Raw genomic sequence first — 12,621 nt, forward strand, 5'->3', positions numbered from 1 at the left:
GCCTCTCTGGCTTGGCATCTCTCTAAGCCTCTTATTTCCATATTCTTTGGGCCTTTCGGTAAATTCACGTAGATAGGTTAAAAAATAATAACAAAAACTACGGCGTTTCGAGCGCATCACAAGCGGTCGTCATCACGTTAACAGGTTACATTTCTCACACCAGCACAGCCACCTTCGCACGCCGATCCCGACGTGGCGGCGGCTCTGCGATCTTCCATTAACATGCTAATCTCTCCCATAAACATGCTAATCTCTCTCATTAACATGCTAATATCTCTCATTAACATAGCCACCTCAGCGCTCTCGCCGTGGAGGCTGCTCATCTCTCACATTAACATAGCCACCTCAGCATGCTCGCCGTGGAGGCCGCTCACCGATATCCCATTAACATGCTCATCTCTCACATTAACCCGCTAATCTTTCACATTAACATGCTAATATCTCACATTAACATAGCCACCTCCGCGCGCTCGCCGTGGAGGCCGCTCACCGATATCCCATTAACATGCTCAGCTCTCACATTAACCCGCTAATCTTTCACATTAACACGCTAATCTCTCCCATTAACACGCTAATCTCTCTCATTAACATAGCCACTTCAGCTCACTCGCCGTGGAGGCTGCTCAACGATCTTATATTAACATGATAATTTTAACCTGGCAGCCCTTTGATTGGTGGAAACCCACCACCGTCGCGGTCGCTGCCCACCACTCACATTAACATAAGCTGCCCCGCCCATGCTGCTGACATTTGGGCTACGCCCATTTCAAACCTTTATAAACAGTTTGCCTTTAGAAGTTAACCCCCTTTTCCTGATGACAACCACTTGTGTTGCGATCGAAACGTCGTAGTTTTGGTTATTTGAACCTATCTATGTGCTTTTACCGAAAGACCCAAAGAATATGAATTCCTGCAGTTTTGAAAGCTTTAAAGTCAAGATTCCTCTTATTTCCGTTACTCTGCCACTTGAACTTATATCTTCCAGCTGGTCCAAAGCTGATGCATAAAGGCCAAACAACCTCCTTTGCCTGCCCTTTTTTGTATTATATGCACGCCTACATGCATATGTGTATGAGTATGCATGTAAATGGATTTATATCTTAACCATCGTTATAAATGCTATGCTGCATGTATACAGGGTAATGAATGGGTCTCAACTCTGGAAATCATTAATCCCTGCCCTCTTGCCGCAGGAGACTGTGTTTCTTTTCACGCTCCCCTTTTCTGAGTGGCTCAGTTCCCCACTGGCTGCAGCTTCTTTATAGGGGTGGGATTCAACTAATTGGGAGATCTCTTCTCACCGGTACACCTCAAACATCCTGGCCTCAGCTTGAAATTAACGTGTTGCATTTTTTTTGTCGGTCCAATAAGTTTGGCAACAAATTTCAGCCGGACCTCGAGAGTTCAGTTCACACTGCCTCTTTAAATTTGGAAGGACACGTGCACCCCACTTGTGCATTCACAAGCCATTGGGACATTTGTGCATTAGCTTTTCCACTGTTGTGGCCACATGACAATGATCCCATTCACATTGAGGTGATCAGATGAGCTGGACCGACCATTATTGAATCTCCTGTTCATTTCCACACATATCCCTCCTGCTATATCATTTACTATTTGCCTTCTTAATTTATTCATTTGTTTTTATTTTTCTTAGAATTTTAGTCAAATGTGTTGTCCATGCTTTATTTCAGATTCAATGTGCTTATTTCATTTTGATCTAATGCAGTCTCTTCACAGCACAATCATGTTTACGTTGAAAAGCCCTCACAAAAAACACCCTACAGGATTGCAAACATGTCTCAAGTCCAATTACTGCGTAATTAAAATATCTATGTATATGCACTCGTTAAGAAAGTTGGCCAACATCTAAATATAGGACCACAGAACTTAGGCAATTGTTGGGGCCAGTTATGGCTGCCTTCCTACTTACTCTGTAGTTTTCCAACCCCTCTGAATAATTATCTCTTTCTGAAAGTCAACGGTAAGTGCGCATTACCGATTATAAATGATTAATTATAGCTGTTTAATTAAATTGCAATTTAATGCCTTAGAAAATGTATTTCACTTGCTTGCATTGGATGTAATCCGATAGGGTTTATAATCTAAAATCCCTCATGTGTTATTCAACTTTCTCGTTTCTAATATTTTAATTCAAATGTCAAAATTTTAAGAACTTTAATAATTATCAACCACCACTTCAAATATAATTGACGAAGAAAATTTGACTTTTATATGTTATCGATGACCTTTATATAATAATTAATTCATATTGTGAGAAAATTATCTAATTATTGCTAATTGTGTCATAATAATGTCACACTGAAGGTAGTCCAGGAATATATTAAGGCACAACTTGAATGTGGGAACATTTTAAACACCCCTTATTAACAGTAACTATCACAGGCGATTAGTTGCATATGTCATACAGAATTATATACTAAAACATCGATAAACCTGAAAATCATAATAAGTTATGGCCCTATAAATAATATACCCCGAAATGGCCACATTCACAATTTTGCTTAATTATTCATCAAACAGTTATCCCAATGTATAGATGAATACAATAATTCCACTTATAAATACAGCATCGAATAAATAATTGGGTTTATTAAAAAATAAATTCACAATTAAAATATTCGGCATCAGCAAGGATGATGATGATGATGATGACAATCATCGCAGGCTTGTTGAGCAAATCATAGCACCCACGATTCAGCACAATCGACCAGAACTCACGTAGCCCATTTACCGGCGAATTAGCAACACAACAGAAATAATACCCGGTCCTCCCCACTCACAAGCGATGTGGGTGGGTGGGATGAGCGGCGCAGCGAGTGGTCTGCGTGGCCCAGGCGCGTGATGGTCACTGTTGACCCCCCCCCCCCCCACCAGCACCCCGTGACGTGGCAGCCCTCCAGGGAGGGCGACCGGCTCATCGGGCGCATCATGCTCAACAAGAGGATGCGCGACGGCACCATGCCTCGAGACTCGGGGGCGCTGCTCGGCCTCAAGGTACGGGCACCTCGCTCGCTCGCTCGATCGCGCGCACGCAGACGCGCACCATGCATGCGCACAGTGAGCACTCGGCGGTACGCATCGTACTCAGCCAGCCGCAAGGGGGTGGATGGCCAACAACACACCCGGCCCCATCTTTGGTTCTTTCGGTAAAGTCACCACGTAGAATGAGAATAAAATAATAAATTGATAAAATAAAACAACACGATAATATTCTCACGACGTTTCGGCCACAACACAAGCAGCCTTCATCAGGTGAAGGGACGAGACTGTCTGGTAGGACAGCGCTGGAGTGAAAAAGACAGTCTCGTCCCTTCACCTGATGAAGGCCGCTTGTGTTGTGGCCGAAACGTCGTGAGAATGTTATCGTGTTATTTTATTTTATCAATTTATTATTTTATTCTCATTCTACGTGACTTTACCGAAAGAACCAAAGAAGATGAATCATTGCAGTCACGAAAGCTTTAAATCGAAATACACCCGGCCCCCTTTGTCTCCCTAGTGGCAATATTTACACACTGCACCGGTGAGGCTGAGTCGACCTAGGGAAGGCCCAGGACCGGTTCAGCAGATAGTCGTCACTGGTGTTGGCCGTGAGTGGGAATCGAACGCAGGTTGCCAGGTTCATAGCACGGCGCATTAACCGCTACAACACTGCTCCCCACATGCACGAAAAAAACACAGAGACGCCCACGCACCCACGCACACAGTTAGTACTCGGCTGCATAGCAACCTGCCTGCAATATCAGTGTTGTACGTACGTGTGCTGAACTTCTTTCGCACCAACGTAGCCAACCGTGCTAATCCGAGGTGCGGGAAATACATACGTAATGAATTCATAACTATTGTGCTTGAAAGTGAGTCTTCAGAATAAGTTGTGAGCTGGTACCAATTCACGAATAGCAAAATAAAGCCAGAGGCAGGGGCCATCATGGTGTTGTTGTTAGGTCACTGAACCAACTAATAGTTAATTTATTGTTTCATGCGGAATAGGCTACCTGTATATTTGCTTAGGGATTCTACCCATGGTTTCCTTCATCCACACTTTATTTTATGAAAAACAACAATAATAATTAATGATATGTTCAAAGTACCGTTACATCACAAAAATAAATAATAAGTAACACATTGCTTAAAGGGGAGGTAAAACCCCAGCCTCAACGCAAGTTGAGGCTGGGGTTTTTCAAATGAGCTTCTGCGACCGTCTGGAACGCTCTTCCTTCCGATATTAGGAAGGCACTGGAGCAATGCACTTTTACATCTAAATTGAAAACGAATTTATTTAGAACTACTTTTTGTGTTGAATTTGTTGTCCTTCCTCCGCACCTCCGATTAGCGCGGTTGGATATGTACAGTGCCAAATAAGTTCAACATACATCCATACACTGGGCAGGGCACCCACGTTGAGAAGCCGTGTCCTGGGAATGTGCAGGACGTCAAATGCAGAATTTGCATTAAAGGGAAGTTCTCAACCTCCAGTTGTGACACGCGGAAATTAAAATCCTTTGCCCAAGCAGATAAAAACATGTGTCCGATTTAAATGTTTACATTTTATTCACGAGTAAGGAAGGGCAGATTGTGTTGCGCAGTGGTGCCACGGAGTAGACTACTATTTTTTATTTTACCAGGTAAGGCCCACTCAACTATATAGCTATTTTTCAGTACCATCTTGGCCACAAATGATAGCTCAACAAAGTGGCTTGTGACGTGGACATTTATAGGAGCCAAACACCCTTTAAACGTACGTTTCTAAATGTGGAGGGAAAAACCGGGGGACCCGGAGGAAAAAATCCACACGACCACGGGGAGAGATAACTTCCAAACACCAAATATACAGGCGTCAGGGTCAGGATCGAACCCAACGACCTTCTGTATACCAGGCGCGGTAGTTAACATCTAGCCACTGTGGGAAGCGGTTCACACGAGACCTGTCGAGCCAACACCCAGCGCGTAGGTGAGCTACTGCACAAACACCTGATTCATACCACCACTCATAAGTTTGAGAAAATAAATACGTTAACAACCAGTGTATTATTTAAGAATTGTGGATCCATGCTAGTTACCCAAGCCACCCTGGACGATGTTTAAGATGCTTAATAATGAATGTAAATGCCAAAGACTCAAAGAAAAATATAAATCAGCTGATGGAAGGTCCCAAGCAGAGTGGGAGAAATTGTCCCAAGCTGTGCCATGTGGCTCCCTTCTTGTTTAATGTCCTTTTGCCAGTTGAGTACCCGTTTTAGATGTATAAGCAAGCTGTTTGTGCCTGCTGCTACACAGTAACAATATTAATGTGCGTTTATTGAAGCGGGAGACAATTATCTTTGCTGTTGTGGAAGATTGTTTTTGTAAACTAAGGATATATTTGTGTACATTGCTGTTGGGTGACACTGGTTGGGATGCTTGGTACAATCCGAAGGATGTGATTAAAGTTCTGTTCGGGATTTGGCTCATCCGAGCATCTCTCCATGGGAAGTCAAAAGTGGTCCTCTAGTTAATAGATTGGACCCACCATAGGACTGTGGAATTTGCATTCCAAGCTTTTTTCCTCCAATGTAGTTGAACAGCACTCTGCTGCTGATTTGCGCAGTGAAACACTCTGACCTTCCTTTGAGAGAAACAAACGCCTTCCTTAAAATAAACCAACATGCTCATTGAATTTGCGCAAAATTATGAAGTGCACGTTAGGTAAATGCTGGAGCTTCCATATATTGCTGTGCGATGGATCGCACGCTGAGCACACTCTCACCAGGACGCGCATCATGGAAAATTCACATGTATTGGCATCAATTAGAAGCGTGCTTGTTTTGCAAATGTAGAACAATGGGGACACCTGGGTGGAAAGCTGGCAATATATCGGCCACTATTAGGCTGGCTGATAAAAGCCACCGCATTGTAGGTGCACGCTAAACGTACATCACGTGGAAATTAACTAAACGCAGCCGACGATTAGCCAAATGAGCCACCTCGGGCTGTTCATGGGACACATGCAAGGTTACGGATGAATATAAAGTTAATTAAATCAATTGGAATTTTCGTACACCGTTTACAGTAAGCTACTGCAAGCCTGTGGTTGTGTCCATGTTGCCTATCGTGGGCACTTGGACACGAGCTGAACTCTCATTGAATAAGGTCAACGTTTGAGTACACACCAAGGGGTTGGCCAAGGAATGCACTGCGACCGAGAATGGCGTCGACTGACGAGATAGAGCGATGAAATAAGTTCCGCGTGCAGGCACCAGGGGGATTATTGCATGACGGGATAGTGAGTTGTGGCGGCAGCTTGCGAAGGTCTTCATCTCGCAGTGGATTTACAATAGTCAATTATGATGACACGCAAACCGCAATGAAAATCCACAAATTGTATAGTAGTATCTACTGGAACAGTTTTCTTCGCAGCTTTTCATGGGGGGGGGGGGGGGGCACTTTAGCCGAGAATATATCAGCGTGAGGGCCGCCACACATTTTAAACCATTGGTTGTTTGACAGCAGCACGATGATGATGATGGGGGGTGTTTTCACACTTTGTGCATTGTCCAGGGCCGCACGTCAGGGACTGCACTAAAGGCCACCAGGGGCTGCCAGTGGCCCACGGGCCTTGCAATAGAGAACACTGCTGTAGAATGTGCCCCCCGTATTAAACAGGGCGGCTGCAGCGCTTGCACCACGAACCTCTGCCACAAGCATAAAACGCGCTTTTGCTCCATCATGTAACATGACACATTTCTATAGGGGGTGTTATTGTGCATTATGTGGGCCTCAGGGTGGGAACTTTAACGCAAACCTAACTCTACAGCGGTGTGATGTTGCTCACGCTGTGCCCATACAGATACGGTGCACATACAATAAGAACATTGAGGTCCATAAATGGCTACGGGAAAAAAAATGTGTCATGCTTTAAGATAGATTTCTAAGAGGCGGCATGGCATCGTCAGTGATCATTCTTTACCTGAAATCCAATGACGACTACATGGGGCAAATTTCAATCGGTATTTAAAAAAAAGATTTAGATTGGAGATTTGAATATTCTGGAAAACAATGTAGATGTAACTAAATGTAACCTGGCTGCCATGTGGATTTTCATTCCACGTTCATTTTGTGGGGAGGTCAACAGCGTTTGTCCTATGGATAGACTCACCCCCGCCATAGGAACGTGGAACTTACACCACTTGCACAGGGCAGCGAAAGGGTGAGCACCACCTCAATGTTACTTTTAGTCGAAAATCACCACTTTTACTTAGACCTGTTCACAACGCAGCGATCCTCTGCGTTACCTGGAATCAAATTAATTGCTTATTTTTTAAAATTGTATTTCTACATACGTGACGTTACCGAAAGAACCAAAGAGTATAGAGTATGCTTATTGAAGCCCTCGACACCAGAACGACAGGCGGAGCAAGGGAGGTTGACCTCGTTGCTGTATTGCCCAGTCAGTTTTTGCTGTACATGCATCAATCCATACTCGACTGCCAGATACCCTGAAGTGCAGCATATGCTTGCACCCAGTGGGTTACGTCAGGGACACACATATACACCCATTACTGATTTTTAAAAAAAAATTATATTGTAACATTTTTGGCGTGAAATATTGGCATCTTTGGCCTGGAAATACCTCCTGAATGTTGATGTAAAAAACAGTTTTCTTTAATTCGGTCTAAAGATCAAGTCCATTAGCAAACTGAGCTACATTTATGTCTTCATTATCAATAATAATACATTCAATTAAACATGGAAATAATTTACGTTGCAACAATACTTTAGTTTTGCTCGTTATTTTCTTTGCTATCTATTTTTGTTAGTTTTTTGTTGATAATTTCCTTTACTTGCATTTTTATTGTGTTCTTTTATTTTAATTGCTAACCTGAGATGATCAAAACTTTCTTCATTCATGTCCATGCATTTGTTATTCCCATCCAATTTTTGGAAACTATCTTCTAATTTTGTGTAAATAGCCTTTGGTGAGACCATATCTCCTCTTCTGACTCCTTATGATTTGTATTATGTTACCTTCGCCAAGCAATCTCAGTGTAGTTGTTCCATCTTTGTAGAGCAGAACCCCTCTTAACGACCACCCCTATTTTCTTTGCTATCTATTTTTGTTAGTTTTTTGTTGATAATTTCCTTTACTTGCATTTTTATTGTGTTCTTTTATTTTAATTGCTAACCTGAGATGATCAAAACTTTCTTCATTCATGTCCATGCATTTGTTATTCCCATCCAATTTTTGGAAACTATCTTCTAATTTTGTGTAAATAGCCTTTGGTGAGACCATATCTCCTCTTCTGACTCCTTATGATTTGTATTATGTTACCTTCGCCAAGCAATCTCAGTGTAGTTGTTCCATCTTTGTAGAGCAGAACCCCTCTTAACGACCACCCCTGTTAACGACTAATCGCTTAACGACGGGCCTCCATACAGCCCAATATGTCCGCTTACTGACCATTCCCCTGTTAATGACAGGCTGTTGTAGGTACTGTAAATATCAATTAATGCACCGATTAACCATGTTAATTTTAATATTATGTGTTTATAATGTTGTTAGTATCTTTATGCATTCATATCCATTGTTTAAATTTTATAAAGTACTTTTTGGGTGAAAAAGGGTAACTTTCGATGCCATCGGAACGAATCAAGCCCTTTAAGGTGTATTTCCTATACCCGCTTAATGACCAAATCACTTAACGACCGGCTTCGTGGACCCAATTGCCGTCATTAGGAGGAGGGGTTCTATTGTAAATGTTTTTTAATAACTTAGACATGTATTTCTTTAAAAAAACTCAACACATTCGTCAATAACACCGTGGCCTTAAAATGTAAAAAAAAATAGATATCACTGGCAAAGTTTGAGGGCAATGGACTCTCTTCGTTGCAGATAGACGATTCTACTCTACTCTTTCGCATGCTGGCAACGTGTTCAGGAGCCCAATGCCAATGCTGAGGTCTCCTCGCCGCGAGTGGGAATCAGGAGAGCGTGTGCCTGCTATGTAGAAGTGCCCGGCGCCCGAATCTGTACCTACACAAGCAGAGTTTGACTTCTATATTTGGGGGGCGGGCAGGTGGGTACGCGTTCTCTCTCACATTAGGAATCGCGGGTGCATCTAATTTATATATTGTAAACTACTGAAAATAAATTCATCAAGGTGTCCAGTCTTGGGGGGGGTGGTGGGTGGGGCGTTGTCCTCCCCCAAACTCTGCCCACGGTCGCCGACAATGTATGCCTTTCCCTCGACAAGGCCACGGTGTTTTACTGACGGGTGCGTGCGGAGCGTTCACTTTTGTTGGCCGTGTCTCGTACTGCGAGAGCCTCGTCGGGCCGCGGACGCGGACCAAACATCGCCCGCCGCAGCCGGCAGCTGGTGCCCCGCACCCAGCGCTGAGAATTATCGCCTTACTGCGCGCGCCCGCTGATTTGTCGTTTTAATTTTTCCCCGCTGTCCCTACCCGAGACATACGGGTGCGCGCTCTTGCTTAGCGTATCTGTGCGAGGGTTTTTTGTGTTTTTTTGCTGCCCGGATCGATATCTCATTAGGAGTGATTAGAAGTTGCCTCACGGCTGGCCATCGCAAGCTCTGATTTAGCAGAAGGTAAATTTTTTTTTTTAAATATTCTATTTCGGATTATACATGTACTCCGATGGTGTATTAAGGCTGCAGTCATTTATTTGATGTGTATACTTATGCAGAGATGTTTTTTTTTTCATCACAGTTTGCTCAATCCAGGCCCCAAAGTTCCACTACATCAAGTGGCAGGAAGCAGACAGCTCCATAACGGCTGTAGGATATACGAGTTGAAATATCTCTTGAATTAAGAAAGTTTATCACAAAGCTTGATCAACGAATATGATGGGAGGGAATCCCATCGTGAAGCAGTGGTGAGGGAATAAGCAGAAAGAGCGGTGTTGTGACCTGCAGTGTTGCGGTTGAACGCAGACTGGAATGAATGAAACCACTGCATAACACTGCACTACAAACCTCGTCACTCTGGTTCAATTGCTAGCCCCAGCAGCAATGGAAACTGACATTTTACCCGGAGTGCCTCAGTCTAATATACTCCATCTATAACTGCTCTGGGTGGCAAAAGCATCTGAATGGAGTGATGGCCACACCACTGTTCGGAAGACAGAGCTTGAATGAACGCTGTCATGCAAGGACCGCGTCTATTAAGCTGTGTGGGCGGAGTTAAAATATGAATTTGCATGTTACCTGCATCACCTCCGGAGAGGAGGAGGGAGGGGGCTGGGATCACAGGCAGAGAGGAGAAAATAAAAGGGGCAAGTGCAACAGCCAAGGTGCGCTGTTGTGTCCTGAGTTGCCTTATGACTATGCTGTAAACTGGACTGCTATATAATACAATATTATACCTTCCAATCTAAACTACATGGTATAACATCATATCATAGACAAATTCCACCTTTGAATATTACAATGCGTTACTTTACACTACCCTATACTTTAGATTATAAACTATTAGACTTGTGATATTACACTATGTCTTATTCTATGAACCCAACTATATACCACACTGATGTATATTCATTATGCAATTACGATGCTATATATTGCCTTATGAGTTATGTTAAACATTACAATGTTATACTATTAATTATTATAAGACATGTTATAAACCATGCCATTGACCGTGGTGTGAGAAGTATTAAGAGGCAGTGCCAGCGAAAGGGTCTCTCTGCCTGTGTTCCCAGCCCCCTCCCTCCTCCTCTCCGGAGGTGATGCAGGTAACATGCAAATTCATATTTTAACTCCACCCACACAGCTTAATAGACGCGGTCCTTGCATGACAGCGTTCATTCAAGCTCTGTCTTCCGGACAGACCTGTCTCTTCACCTGAAGAAGGCCACTTGTGTTGTGGCCGAAACGTCGTGAGAACTTGATTGTCTTATTTTATTAATTTATTATTTCATTATTCCCCATTCTACGTGGTGACTTTACCGAAAGAACCAAGAAGATGAATCCTTGCAGTCAGGAAAGCTTTAAAGCGCCACCGTGGTGAGATGTTAACTACCACGGCTGGTATACATGAGGTCGTGCATTCGATCCCGATCTTGATGCCTGTATAATTTGGAGTTTACATGATTTCCCAGTGGTCGCGTGGATTTCTTTTCTGGGTTCTCTGATTTGTCCCTCCACATATAGAATCAACGTGCGTCTATATTATTTCGCTGCTATACATTGCCACGTAATAAGCCACTTTCTTGAGCTATTATTTTTGACCAGGTCACTTCTGAAAAAGAGCTATATCGCTCAGTGGGCCTTACCTGGTAAAACAACCATAGTAAATAGTAGTAATGGTACCGACCAAAATAGGTGCTTACTGACAATGCTTGGCTTTACCGCCATTAAAGGCCACATTCGCCATTTTGGCCATTTTTGTACAACATTCATGAAGTCTTATAGTGAGGAGTCATTCAGATTAAATGTGCATTGATATATATATTTTCTTCTTCATCAAACTTAGAATGATTATTGAAGCAGCAAAAATTGTACTTCCATAATCATTAAGGCTAGGTTATAGTCAGTGCTGGTGTTGGCCTCTTGGAGGTCCTGATAATTTCCTTGTGAGAAGCCAGAAGAGATACAGACAAGAGGTAGATATGTAGTTGAAATGAGAGAAGTGTGGACAACAGATAGACGTGTAGTGAGTTGAGGGAAGCGAGAGAGAGAGAGAGAGACGAGATAGACATTTAGTGAAATGAGAGCGATATAGACACAAGACATATGTGTACTGTCAGGGGCGGAGCCAGGATTTCAGGCCGGGGTGACATTCAACAAATGTTAATTTCAAGAATGATTAGAGAGTCGTCAGGCTGTTGAACTAGACGCCATCGGTTGGTGACACACTCTGACAATGCAGTTGCACGGAGTCCGCCAGACCGAGTGTCGTACACTTACACGCAGAATGTCACCCCTGTCACCCCCCCTGGCTCCGCCCCTGTGTACTGTAGCATGATGGGCGAATAGAGCTTCAGACAACATAGATATGAGAGAGGTGCATTTGATTTCAACGTTCAGTGTATTTTTTAAAACCTTGTATTGGGATTTGAATCTTAGATGATGTTTAATGCCAACTTTGTGTTTTCATAAACCAGGGTCCTTGAGCCTCTTGGGTACCTAAGCTTTTGCTTAATCTGCTTGTGCCTAGCAACACCACTGAGTAAAGCTTAGTCGGTAGAGCATCATTATCATCATGAATCATCGCCCTCCCTCTGGATTCTGTAAAATAACCACCACCTCGTAGGGCTGTACGATGTAGTTTGTGTCAAGCAATGAGGGCTTCATGGAATTGTCAGAAAGTGGCTGAGCACCATCAAAAGTTCAACAATTTCTGGAGAGGCGTGGAATGATCCATGCTTGGAATTCCACTGAGAGGCAGAAAGAGCAACACAAGGTTTAGACAACGCATGCAGGTTTGAGATATTTTATGAGTTGGTGCTCTCTGACTCCAGGACACATATACCCCGCCGGAGTGATTGTGCCACGCCCATTTTTGAAACCTTTATAAACGGTTGCCTTCGGTGACCTTCCCGCTCTTTCCTCCTGAAGACGATCGCTTGTGTTGTGATCGAAACGTCGTGGTTTTATTATT

At 43.3% G+C, this 12,621-nt stretch overlaps 1 protein-coding gene across 20 annotated transcripts in view; it reads left to right on the forward strand.

Moving 5' to 3' along the window:
* LOC116945264 (regulating synaptic membrane exocytosis protein 2-like) overlaps window positions 1–12,621 on the forward strand; it is a 264,074-nt gene that overhangs the window by 147,850 nt on the left and 103,603 nt on the right. For all 20 annotated transcript variants that reach the window (XM_076069014.1, XM_076069015.1, XM_032959632.2 and 17 more), the window contains one exon: window positions 2,899–3,018. In XM_076069014.1, the coding sequence (XP_075925129.1) occupies window positions 2,899–3,018 (120 nt within the window). The remainder of the gene's footprint in view (window positions 1–2,898; window positions 3,019–12,621) is intronic.

Source organism: Petromyzon marinus, chromosome 23 (assembly GCF_048934315.1).
Source record: "Petromyzon marinus isolate PM22_M1 ecotype Great Lakes invasive population chromosome 23, UKy_Petmar_22M1.pri1.0, whole genome shotgun sequence".
Taxonomy (NCBI): Eukaryota; Metazoa; Chordata; class Hyperoartia; order Petromyzontiformes; family Petromyzontidae; genus Petromyzon; species Petromyzon marinus.